Source organism: Nyctibius grandis, chromosome 1, assembly GCF_013368605.1.
Source record: "Nyctibius grandis isolate bNycGra1 chromosome 1, bNycGra1.pri, whole genome shotgun sequence".
Taxonomy (NCBI): Eukaryota; Metazoa; Chordata; class Aves; order Nyctibiiformes; family Nyctibiidae; genus Nyctibius; species Nyctibius grandis.
Genome location: NC_090658.1, coordinates 405,760 through 418,459, shown reverse-complemented (window position 1 = coordinate 418,459; position 12,700 = coordinate 405,760). Strand labels below are relative to the sequence as shown.

General features: G+C 41.3%; 1 protein-coding gene across 1 annotated transcript in view; it reads right to left on the bottom strand.

The window, feature by feature from the left end:
* The window catches only part of CFAP61 (cilia and flagella associated protein 61), a 99,734-nt gene that overhangs the window by 28,161 nt on the left and 58,873 nt on the right, over positions 1 to 12,700 (bottom strand). The window contains 2 exon segments of the mRNA XM_068416302.1: positions 1,970 to 2,138; positions 5,310 to 5,408. Coding sequence (XP_068272403.1) covers positions 1,970 to 2,138; positions 5,310 to 5,408 — 268 coding nt within the window.

Genomic DNA, 12,700 nt, shown 5'->3' with positions numbered 1-12,700 from the left:
TGGAAGAAATGAATAAATGAGTGAATGAATATATGGCACACATCTTGGAGAACCTTTAATGATTTTAAAAAACAATGACACGAGCCATTTGGCTACCTAAGGGGTGCTGTCCCTGTACATCCCAACCCTTCTTAACATTCAGCAGCAGCAAACACATCAGTGGCCCCAGAGCAAACAGATTCATGCTCGTCTGAGTCCACGTACAGGTACACACGCGTGTGCATGTATTCCATATTTCCTATGGGATAGAGGTGACCATTTTAAACAGCAGTGCCAGAACAAGTGAGTAACAACACAGGCAAAATGCAAATGAAGGGGACTAGAAATGCATAACTATATGGTTGAAAGATCTCTGCAGTTATTTGAATAACATATACCTTTAAATGACACTTGAAAATTCTTTATGCAGCGAGACTGCCTCCATCTTTTGCCAGCAAAAATAAACTTTCTAAAACAGGAGAGATTTTGTCCCAGAGAAAGGGACCAAAACCTGCTTGATGGTTAAAATGCCAGGATTCAGTAAAGAACTAATTGTATGACGCTACTTTACAGTAAGAAATTCAATCTGAATTATACAGAGCAAAAAAGGGAATCTCATCTCTGCCTTCTACAGCACCAGTGATTCACATCCTGAACAACGTTCTCACTGCCAGCTGGATCAACTGAAAGACTCTTCGGTCATACAAAAACAGGCATGACATCAAAGATCTTACTTACCCAACAAGTAAATCCTCTTGATCATAGTGAATAATGTTTTACTAGGCATTAATTTGACTGCTTACCAAATAAGGGACAACTTATAAAAAGGATGTTACACAGCTCTGTGTAACAAAACAGAAGCCAGATGATAAAAAATAAACTCCTTCCTATTTTTTGTAGGGCTTAAAGTGAGAATGGATGACGTTAGGTTTTCTTCTTAGAGGCAGATAAAACCCGAGTTTTCCCTTGCTTGCTTTATCTTTCTCTCTCCTCCAGTGCAGTTACTTCCCATAACTTATTTTCCAAGTCAGTTACCTCCAAAGTTCTTTTTCTAGGAGCGCTTAAAGTCATTCAGACCATACTGCAACGCTTGTTCCACCCCTGTTGAACAGTGCATAGGGACTGTTGTTTAAAGCGTGGCTCTGCTCTGAAAAGTGATTACAGAAAATGGGCTGCCTTGCTCCACCAATGTGCTGCACACGTGCAGTCCAGACCTCACTATGGGGCTGAACAGACCGCGTGTTCATGTTTGTGACTTACGGTGAACAGCGCTGCAAGAACCTGTGGACACGAGCTCAGCGTGATCTGATTTTAAAGGCAGAACGCCCTGCTCGTGATTCCTACCCAAACCCAACTGCTAAGGCAACACCACTGCAGGCAGCGGGGCTGTACAGAGGACGGCCATGTGGTTTACATGGTTTGAAGGCCACGTGATGGATGATACACGAGAACGAACGAGCCCTGCCTGGGATGTGTGAGTCAAAGCTGAGCTTGATTCCACATTTCACGTGTCACTAAAGGTCTGCTTCAATCTCACTGGAAACTTAACTGTGAGCTACAATAACATACAGCACCACGTACGTGCCTAGGCATGGTCATCATGCGAGATGAGTAATTAATTTGATAAGGAATTCTCTCCATTGCCAAAACTAGGTCAAACGGTGTTAGGCCAGCTGGAGTTAAGTCTCCTGTGGCTGGGGCCACATGTCAATCGAGCCTACTCTTCAGCAGGTTTAATGGTCATGGTGGCAAAAATACCAGTAGCTTTGCTTAGTATCTAATACTGAGCAGTGACGTTGCTGGTAGAAAATTTGTAAAACCTCTCATTTCTCCCAAATTCTACAGCCGCACTGAAAGGGTACAACCTGCCACCCTGAAGGGCTGCAGACTGTCTGGTTACACACTTGCTAGGGACTACTGTACTGCGTTGCTAATCACAAACATTACTCACTGTAAAAACTGAACACATTATTATGTTTGTCACTCTTACCTGGTATTTCTGCCCCGTGCAGAGAACAAGGTAGTCGTACGGTACTTTTCTGTCCTTGGAAACAACGACATACTTGGCAGCACGATTTATGCCAGTCATTTTACCAACCACAACGTTAACCCAGGAACAAAGTGACATCTGTGCATAATCTTCATCATTAAAACAGTGGCTGTGAAGAAAGAATATCTGTAAGTGACATTTCAGCGGCTGACAGCAGGCATTAATTAGACATCTGGTGGGTCCGCCCGAGTCCCCTAGTGGTTCCAGCCTCTTCTCTCGCCGCGGGTTTACAGTAAAAGATTAGCCATTATGAAATACTCGGTTACAAACTGACAACTTTCTGCTAAAACCAAACCATCCCTCCCAGCACTGGGCCACACAACCACATAATTTAAAACCAAAGTCAGAAATATATGCTTTACTCTGCTTTTTATTTGCAGGCTGATGCGAGGAAGAGACTTTTACACCTGCAAAGAAAATATTTTAACAGTCTAATTCTCCTATGCAAGACTCCCTTATTAAGTTTTTTTCCACTTTTGCTTCACTTGGTATTCAGTTTCACCAGCAGTGCCTATGGCGAGACACAAATGCAATGAAGGCACCATTGGTATTTTAACATCCGTCTTCCAAAGTATTAGTCTGAGAAGTTCAAAAATAAAGCTAGGAAAACTGTTCTCAGAGCTAGAAGTAAAAGGCAGAGATCTCAAATTTGCTCTTGGTGACCCCCTTCCAAATGAACTTTTTCAAAATGCAAGAATAAAAAATTCTGAAAGCACACTAAACTGACCCCCACCCCCAAACTTTCAAGTCTCTAAGATGCAACTGAATTCCTCTGCAACACGAACTGAATATTAACAGGAATAAAGGAGAAATCATCACGTAGACTATCCCAAAGAAATTAGCAGGTAAATGAGAGAGACACACAGTGCAGACACGAAAAATATTAATCTTCCCTAATTTGTAACTGAACAACAATTTATTCTTAATGAAAATGGGGAAGCAATTTTCACAATTTCAAAGCAATTCCCTTCAGTGCCAAGTAACAAACAACATAAAGGTTTGTCTGTTCTAAGCAGCAGAGCCTTGCTCCGTGTAGTAGTTACGGCTTCCAGGGCTTTTTGTCCCTGGATATCTCATGGACTGAGTGCTGCCCAAATGAGATATCTCGACAGAAATCTGATTTTCAGGGTGCACATGGCGCGCACATTCCGAGCACCACGCTCTGGCAGTGTTAATTCAGTATCAGCACCGAAAAACTAAGGAACCTGAAATCACTTGTCGATTTTGAAGATCTCAGGCAAGGTTTACTTTTGCAGCTCTTAAATTTCAGCGGTGTTACAGCCTGTTTTCAGTGTCAAGTATCATATATACCCCTATGTATGATGGAAGTATCAAAGATCTGGAAGCTGCTATTTAAAAAGACAATTTTGAATCAAAATCTGAATAGAACAAAACCTCTTTTAATGCCTCCATAATGAAAATGAAAATTATTTCCAAAGGTCTTTTATGACTCGGCGTATGCCCCCAGCCTGCCCAGCTAAGCAAATACCAGGACACTTATTTATTATTGCATTTGTACTGCCCTCTCTGCTTAACAGACTTCTGGAAAGACAAAAATTCCTGAAGATAAAATACTTCAATACAGCTGTACAACAGACACGTCATTATAAAATGCACGGAGGACCAGAGAGATAATATTTTCAACAAGGTCCGTTATGACTCTTGGACACTACTGAGTCTTACAATAGCCCATTATGGAAATACATAGTACGTTGCTCCCATTCTGCAAATCCAGCTAGAACTCAACTCAATACTTCCCTGATACTGAAAACAAACCAGGCAAAATTGTGTTAAATTAGGTTCTTTCAGTAGAATTGAAGATCAATGCTAGTCCCAAACCCATTCATAGCTTTGTAGAGGGATGAACTCGCAGGATCTAGTTGTGAACAACAATGTAACAGGTTTTAAACAAGCCAAAAAGCTGAACGGCTGGTGTTACCCAGATGTCTGGATTATGGGATCAGAGCGACACGGCAAGAAGATGGGAGCTGCACACCTTGTGTGGAAGGAAGCCGAGCCTCACCCCTGCTGGCACTTCACACCTATGAGACAAGATGGGAATGGCCAATAGAGAAGTCCCGGGCTTCACCCAGTCTGTGATCTGAAATCACTGCAGAAAAAAATATTCCATCTACCAAATATACATTCTAAACCAGAGCCGATTCCCACACATTAATTGTTGTTACTGAGCTCCCAAAACTCTCAGACAGGATGCCACAGAAACAAATAAAGTTGCTTTCATGACCTGAAGAATTTTAGGACCGGATGACCAGGCTTTCTGAGGTCCTCTGCATCCTCTGTACTCACAAATACCAGAGGCAAATACGGGAAGAAAAGCATTGACAACTCTAAACTGTAATCACGCAGAAATCTATAAATAAACTGGACATCAAGGACAGATGAGGGTTTTCAAAAGCACCTTTATAATTGAGGTGCACAGCTCCCAGGAGCCTGACACTCCAGAATCACAGGGATGCTTTCAAAAATCATACCCTGCAGAGTTCAATTTTCACTCTTAATCTGCTTTCACATTTTAACAGCTAATTCTGGTGAGGCAGCTCTGAACTGAAACTTCCCCTCAGGAAGGATGGTTTGTTCTCGCAACTCTTTTTTACAGTACACTTAGGAAAAAGAGTACATGCACTTATGTGAGTATATAATCCTTTCGTTTACCAGATTTGTACTTAAACGTGCCCCTACAATAAAAAAAATTTAATTCAGGTAACTACTTATAAAAAATTCCTCGACAGGGCAAAATTCCAAACGAGATAAGGTGGTTTTAAACAGGTTCACATCACACCATCTTCATGTCTCTGTTGCGATTTCATTTTTAAACTGGAGCAAGCAGACACCGAGTTGTTTTGTCATTTAAAGAGCTGGCCCTTTGGTGCATTGCTGCTTCCTGAGTAAAAGACTTGGTAAAAATGTGCAGGTTTCAGAGAGTAGCCTGCCAAATCTAAATAAATTATACTAAGTTCATCCCCCAGCTATTCAAAATAACTGATTCATTTTAATTCTATGCTTCTCAACGTCCCAAACTACAGTGTCCTAGTATAATACTATGGGTTGCTGTCCTGCAGTTGCTGCTTTAGCAGCATTTCCCTAGTAATAATTACATTCAACTCATTTCACAGGTGAATGCACGTTGTAGAGACAGACTGGATTATTTTGAGGCTATCTGTCTATGTATCTATCTAAAATTTAGGACAAGTTCACAAAGAATTACAAAGTGTTATGTTTTCCTTTGAAGCTATGGAAGCGTTCAGATATTAAATCAAACCTGTTAATTAAAAATCTTCTCTGTTTGGAGCCCAGCAGGTCTTTTCTCGGAAGGCCACGAATTGAAATCAAGGTCAGATTGTTGAACTTCAGACGCGGGCTGTGGAAAGAAAAACACAAGGGCACAGTTCAGGCGGTGTAAGTCTGCTGAGGCTCCGTTTGGTACGAGCGTGATGCAAGTGCACTTCAAGGGATGGTCATACAGTGTTCACAGCCCAGCTTCCCCGTCCATCACCGTGGCTTTGGAGCTGCACAGCAGCCAGCACTGTACTGTCCCAGTCCTCACAGAGATGTTTAGACTCTACAAGCTCTGTTCCCAGGACCTTATGGCAGGTCTCACCCTCCATGACTACAAAAGGTACTGCAAGACCGCCGAGTCTTTGCTCAAACACCTTCTGTGAGCTGCAGGAAAGAAAAAAGAACTCCTGACAAGTGGTAACTTGTCTGCTTCCTGCAGCAGGTCTGCTGAAATCGGAGGGCACATCAAAGGAACAGCCTGGACTTTAACTCCATACTCAGGAGGATACAGAAAGCAATTCCTTTACACAGGCCACCACTTTGCTAAGATGCGTGTGTCTTTGGACACAAAGAAGAACACTTTCCACCGTAGTTTCATTAATGCCAGAGTGTGTGTGTGTGTTGCGGGGGGCAAGACTGACCGTATGTTGAGCTAAATGTGATCTGACATTTGAAAACAAATAAATATTATGAGTGATTAAGCCTTCTAATCTTCAAGGCTTTCTGTAAGTTAAGTATGGATTGATGCAAACGGTACAAAGGAATCAGCATGGTTTTTATCAACCGATGTTAATTTGTTATTCATACGTTTAACAAAATATATTCAAACAAAGTTAAAGGTCATGCTTAAACCAAGGAATTTCAAGGTTATGGCTGCCCCTCTCAAAATGCATATTAATAGTTTAATTCTGGATTATGGATTATCTATGGTAAATCTCCATGCATACTCAGGCCGAGTGCAATGTAATAAATAACCTGAATGTAACAGAGTGCATATATTTATACAGATTATGGGCCTGATCCTCATTTAAATTAAGGTCACTGCAGAGGTGGTTGTAAATAGAATTTGCTCTTCATTTATGGCCACATTATGCTGGCTGAGCAATACAAAGTGGTCCTCATGTAAATGAGAGTTAGCACGATACATTAAGCTGAATTTAAAGTGTACAGAATGCCACCTCACTCCTGGAGCACTCCTAGTGGGGTGCAAGTGTGAACAGTTACAATAACTTTACACACCCAAATAGTACAACTCCTTGGCATTTAGTTTACATGTAATTATGAGGAAAACTACTACAATGGTACATAAACATCCTAGACATTCTCCTATCCTGCCTGCCCTCATAGCAACGAAGTTTCTTTTCAGCTTAGAGCTGAAATAGTCTCTGTACATGCTGCATAGCCTCTTGCCTACTGGCAAGTTTTGGATATTTGGATTTTTGGTCTCCAAATCTAGGTGCTACAATGACATTAAATTTACATCACATTAACAATATTTAGGATGAAAATGTTGCAAGCAAGCATCAGAAAATGGCAGAGTGGAGGTCCTAGGCAACACTAATATGCCTCTTTTGCACGATTGCACTATGATGCACTTCATTGATCTGGTCACGTGCTGTTTTCTCCTGCAGATGCTCTACTCTCTTTAGTCCATCCGCAGTCATCCAGTATTTCCACAGTCACATGCTATTTGTTCAGCTCTTCCCCATTGAGCGTGAGGCTAAAATTCAGACCTTTCACTCAGTATGATTTACTAACTCATGATTTACTTCTACCTGAGTGCTCCGATGGCATTCCCATATGCCCCAAACATTAATTCATGTTTCCCATTCATTCATCTTGCAGGCATCAAAATGTTGATTAGCATCTCCTTAGATTACTGCGATGAAACGAGTCATATCTTTGATTCCCATTTTACATTGAGAAAAAACAAGGCACAAAGAAAATCGGATTAAAGCTGTCAAAAAGGCACGGTGATGTTGGAGGCAGAACTGAAGAGACCCAGAAGCTGGTACCTGGCACTGCCCCGTGCTCGGAGCGTGGCACACTGCCCTCCTGGGCCCAGGGAGCCGCAGAGCTCCAGGCACAATGTCATGCAAATACTGGCCACATTTTCAGACAGAGAGGTAAAATTCTTCTTCAGCTAAGAATCAAAATTTGTTAAATGTTTAAGCACAGGCTGGCGTTTGTGGAGTTTGTCAGAATCTTTAAATAAGTAACAAACCCCAGTATCTTGTATTAGAAAAGCTTGATTTCAGAACTGTTGCTGGTATGCCTAACCGTAGGATTTTACATATATATATATATATATATATATATATATACACACACACAGGCAATTACACATGAGCCTGAAAACTACAGGCAAACCGCTGGTGCTCAGCCACCGGCACACAGAGTTACAGAGAGGCAGCAGGTCTGAGCGTTTTGACCAGTGGCTGTTACGCACATTACCACCCTCTATAACACTCTCCCCTTTCCTCTACGTAGCGTTATTATTTCCTGGCTGACAAAAGAATGGTTTATTATGGCTTTTGATTCCTACTGCTGCCTAAAAGCCCTTAATAACTGAAAACAACAAAGGCTTTGAGAAGCAGGTAGCCCACGTTGGGAGAGTGAAAGTCTTACATGCTTCTAACGTACAGAACACTGCCTCATATGGAGTAAGAGCAGAGATTCCCACTTGGCGAAAAAGTCTTCAAGGTAAGAGTCTGAACCAATGCAACATTAAACACCTGCACCTGCATTTCAGGAGCAAATAATTCCAGCAGGGATTCCTGTTGCTGTGGATACAACGGGAAGAGCAGCTCAAAGACACCGGTAAAGCAGGGAGGGATTAGAGTATCTAAGGAAATAAGTAAAAGGTGTTGGGTTTCATTGCACAGTTCTAGAGCACAGCTACAAAAAAAAGTCTGAACACCCTTGTCCTCGAAATGAAATCGGATCGCCAGTTTACTGCGAGCATAATCAAAGGAACAAACAAAAAAGTTTAGTACATTATTTATATATATTTGTAAATCTGTTAGAACACTCCTCGCTAGCGTTGCAGGATTTTTTGCCTGATGTCTTGCTACCTTTTTTTTTAACTTGTGTGTGCAGTGTAATGCTGGAGGCTTAGATGGTGGAAACTGCACGAACAAATGATTTAATTAATTGCTTTCATTAAACCCCTCATTATCACAAGTAAGTCAAATCACTTTTGTTACAAAAAACACAGTGCAGTGCAGTAGTCTACATGAACCTAAGCACTTCAATTGATTTGAAACCAAGCATGATTTTTTTTTTAATTTTTCCAGTCATTTATATAAACTAAAATAAAAAGGGTGACAGAAGATAATGCTTTATCTGGGTACCAAAATTGGTAACTATATGCACTGTTCTCCTGTACACATAATCTCTAAACAATAACTTTAATATCTGGAATTATAACGTACCCAGAAGTCCTAATTATGCTGTATCCTCAACTTGGCTGCAGCAGAGCACCTGTAAAAATGGCAGCTCTAGATCGTTCTAAAAATGGTAACAGTCTGTTTTCAGCACCAGATGCTGAAAACGTAGATGTGATAAATTCTGGCATTAATGAAACTTTGAAATCAGAGAAATCTCTGTCCTCTAACAAAAAAAAGGAACCTTAAGATTTTGTGGGGAGGAAGGAGCCCAGAACGAGAGATGATGATAGAAGAGAGTCCCAGCAGGCAATAACCTGGTGGTCAAGGCACTGAAACTCCAAGTGCCCAGGTACAAGTCTCACTGGAAAAGGCAGACATAGACAGTAGTTCTCCTTTTCCCAAATAATGGAACAATTTATCTAAAGTAGGATTTATTTTTTAAGGAAAGATCAGCACCCCAAACATTTCAAGAACAAAATAATTGGGACGTGACTTGGAGAACAGATTTCTCCAAAAGGAAAAAAATTTCTAACAAATTTTCCATCTTTACACAAAACCACAAATAGAAATGCTCAGCTTAACGAAGGTTGCCAACATTAATTGCCACACTAAAAACCCCACTCATTCCTATTTTTACTAAAGGATAAATATGTTTCTTAGCACTATAGATTCTTTGAGTAACCTTTACAAGTAAAGTGTTTTCATATTGCACTATGCTAAATTGCTTTTGTTTGCTTGGACAAAGCCCGTTGCTTTCGCTGGCAGAGCTGTACAAAGCCTTTACCCTTCTCTCCGCTTCCTCCCGCTCTCTGGGCAGCTACATTTGACTTAAACAAGTAGGAAACAACACAAAATCAAGTACGAAGATATGTGAAAACACAGCAAAACTGCTTCCCTGGGTGATGCTACATGATGCCATTCTGGCAGTATGAAGGCTCTGCCACTGATCCTACCCCACTTGGTTATTAAGCTTTTAGCGAGAGAGTCAGTAACAGGAGCAGCAGAAAGGGGTTATTGTTTGTATCAACAATTACCAAAAGCATCTGCTCTCGAGAACCTTATGTAAGTGCATCAATCACAGACCTCGGAACAGGATCTCAGCTTAACCGCTGACCAGCAGATGTCCATCGAGAAGTTATCCCTCTTTAATGACGAGTAAACAAAGATAAGCCAGTTCTCCCTTGGATCAACCTTGGGAAAAGCGTTCAGGTTGTGAATGAATGTGCTCCATGAAAGAAGGGGTAACAATAAAGTCCTTCCTGGGACACTTCGCAATGCAAGGGTCAGGAGAGGGGTGTTTCACCTATCCGTTTGTCCTATAAGCTGCGCCCAAGATGACTCTTCTTCCCAAGACCAGCAACAGGCCTACCAAAACCACCACCAACTGAAACACAAAGATAAGTGGATCTAATTGTCAGTAGCTCACATTTAATTTGACTGCCACTTTTGACACCAGGGGATAAATAAGTCAGTTGCTTACTTCAGTGGGAGAATTCACACCTTTTTCTTCCCAGAACACAACAATTTCCCTTCCAAGAGAGGCCACAACATTGATGAAATTCACCATCCATTTTAATTTCAGAAAACACTATTCTAAATTGTTCAGAACAGAGATTAAAAGGAAAATGTTTGGTTCTGATTTCCATTTTTAAAAAATTCAAGATGTAATTTCTTTAAAAACAAGAGAGCTGAATTTTTTTAATGACACCTCAACAAAATATTTTGTCGTGTCCCAATTACTTCCTCATGATATCACAACAACATTCTCCCTTCAAAAACTCACATTTTGATGGAACAGTGCTTTTTAGTAAAGTACTGTTTTTTCCAGAAACTTCCCACCAGGTTTACTGGTGATCAATTTTATCAGCTGCTGTATTCCAGAGAAGAGCAGCCTGTAAGCCCAGGCCAGGAAGGCCACTGCCGTCACCACTTTTGACACCTTACCAAGAATCCATTAAAAGCCAAGCGATATTTACTGTGACCTTTGACTAACACCCATATTTGTTGGGTGCCAGTTCATACCCACTTGAACTGCACAAGGACATCCATCATGAACTTAAATAGTTTGTGGTTTTTTCGTGTTTCAGATGGGCTTATTCTTGCAAAGCTTCTGTTGCCCCCGGAATTGTCACTTTACCTCCCTTTGTGCAACAAATATTTTCTGCTTCCTTCTCTGCTCTCACTAAAACCTGTGTCCCCTCCCTGACCCTCCCTCATGCGGCATCCCTCCCCTGTAGTGTTCAACCCTTCCTCAACACCCCGTCCCAAAAGCTGTTCCTCTCCACTTGAATTTTGATTCTCCTGCTAGGGTAGATCGATTTGTCCTCTCGCTTTTTTCCCTTCAAGTGGTTAGTTCCAGATTCCCTTCCATCTTGTAATTTTAATGCTTGTCTGTCTCTCTTTTGTCCCTTTTCCTAGACAATATAATTAAAAACATTAACAACACTAACTCTGCTGCATTTCAATTATTCTATTAATTTCCCCTTTTTTGGGTAGCTTTACACCACCCACGACCTTGACTTCTCCCTGAACGTTAGCAAACGTGTCTTTTTCCAGTTTCTTCGTTCAAACTCCCATCCATATCATAACTCATTTTCCTGAAACAACTCAGCCACCCTTCTGTCACTGCTTGTATCCCTTCTAACCACCTCTCATTGCCCAGCAACTGTTTTTGCTTTCCTCACTTATGTCAGCTTTGCTTTTCCTACTCTTTTTTTGCACCATTCTTCTCTAGCGATTGTGGCTCTTCACTGTAATTCAGTTGAGCCCTTTTTCCTTTGTTAGACTAATTCTTTTCCACACTTTGCCTCCCAACCCATACTGACCTCTGCAATTTTACCACTAGGCTCTTCTCCCTCCCTGAACACCTCTCGTTAGGCTTTCTTCTCAGAACCCTGACTCTGCATCTTGCCAGCACATGCAAGGTCATACCAGGTTTGATCATGCCTATCAATTAAAGCATGTAACGTTCAAACACAGGAGTGCACCATTTAAGAGCAAACTTCTAACACAACTTAAAACTAAGTCTTAAGTAGTTGCTTATTTACATATCTGCCTATTTACTCCTTTAGTGTAATATCACTTCAGGCTCAAACGTGACCTGCCTTACCATCCTGCGCTGAGAAACACTGGGAGCGTAACCCCAACTTTTGTAGCAAAGTACAAACTGAATTATGACTCGTCTGACAACCCAGCTACAGATTTCTTAGGAGGCTCTTTCAAAAACTATGGTATTCACTCGAGAGCTGTCGGATTTCCAGGATCTAGCTCATTAAAATCAGCATGGCAAAGTCCTTACAGTGTGAATCGTTACGTGACAGAGCAGGAGAATCTGAAGAGCTCTTTCCTTGGCCCACACAAAACACAGCTGAGTCAGACACATCCACATACTTATGTGGGAAGACCCACAGCTACAAAGCTTACAAGATTATCACTATCACCCCAAATGTAAGTTGGCTTTGAATGTGACCAAAGCAAAGTTCCATCCAACGACTGCTTCAGCGAGAGCACCTCCTTACTACAACGTCCATTTCCGTTCCATAAATGTTTCAGCATTTCATCCTGTTCAAAGTATGAAACGGGGCAATTATTTTTCTAGACAGAAAATGAGAGGTATCTGATGACGGCCTTACAGTCTCTACCTGTTTAAATCTAATCGCCTGGCAGATTCAAAATCACAGTTGAGAGACATCAACACCATTTTCCAAAAATAAAGATACCATAAATTGGGCAGTAAAACTAGAGCGTGGTTCAAATTTTGCTGGTTTGTCTGCTCCTGTGCGAATGTTCCAGTGAACAACACACAGTGCAAATTCCAGCTTGTTAATAGGACATTTCTAATATTCTTGGCCAATCACCCACGTCAAAACTAAGGGGTTTTTTTACAGCTGCCCACTTACCAGACCCCAGTTTTCCACATTATCGCAGAGGCGACTGATATTTTGACTTTGATGTTTGTTGGTGCAGATTTGGCAATGCTGCCTTC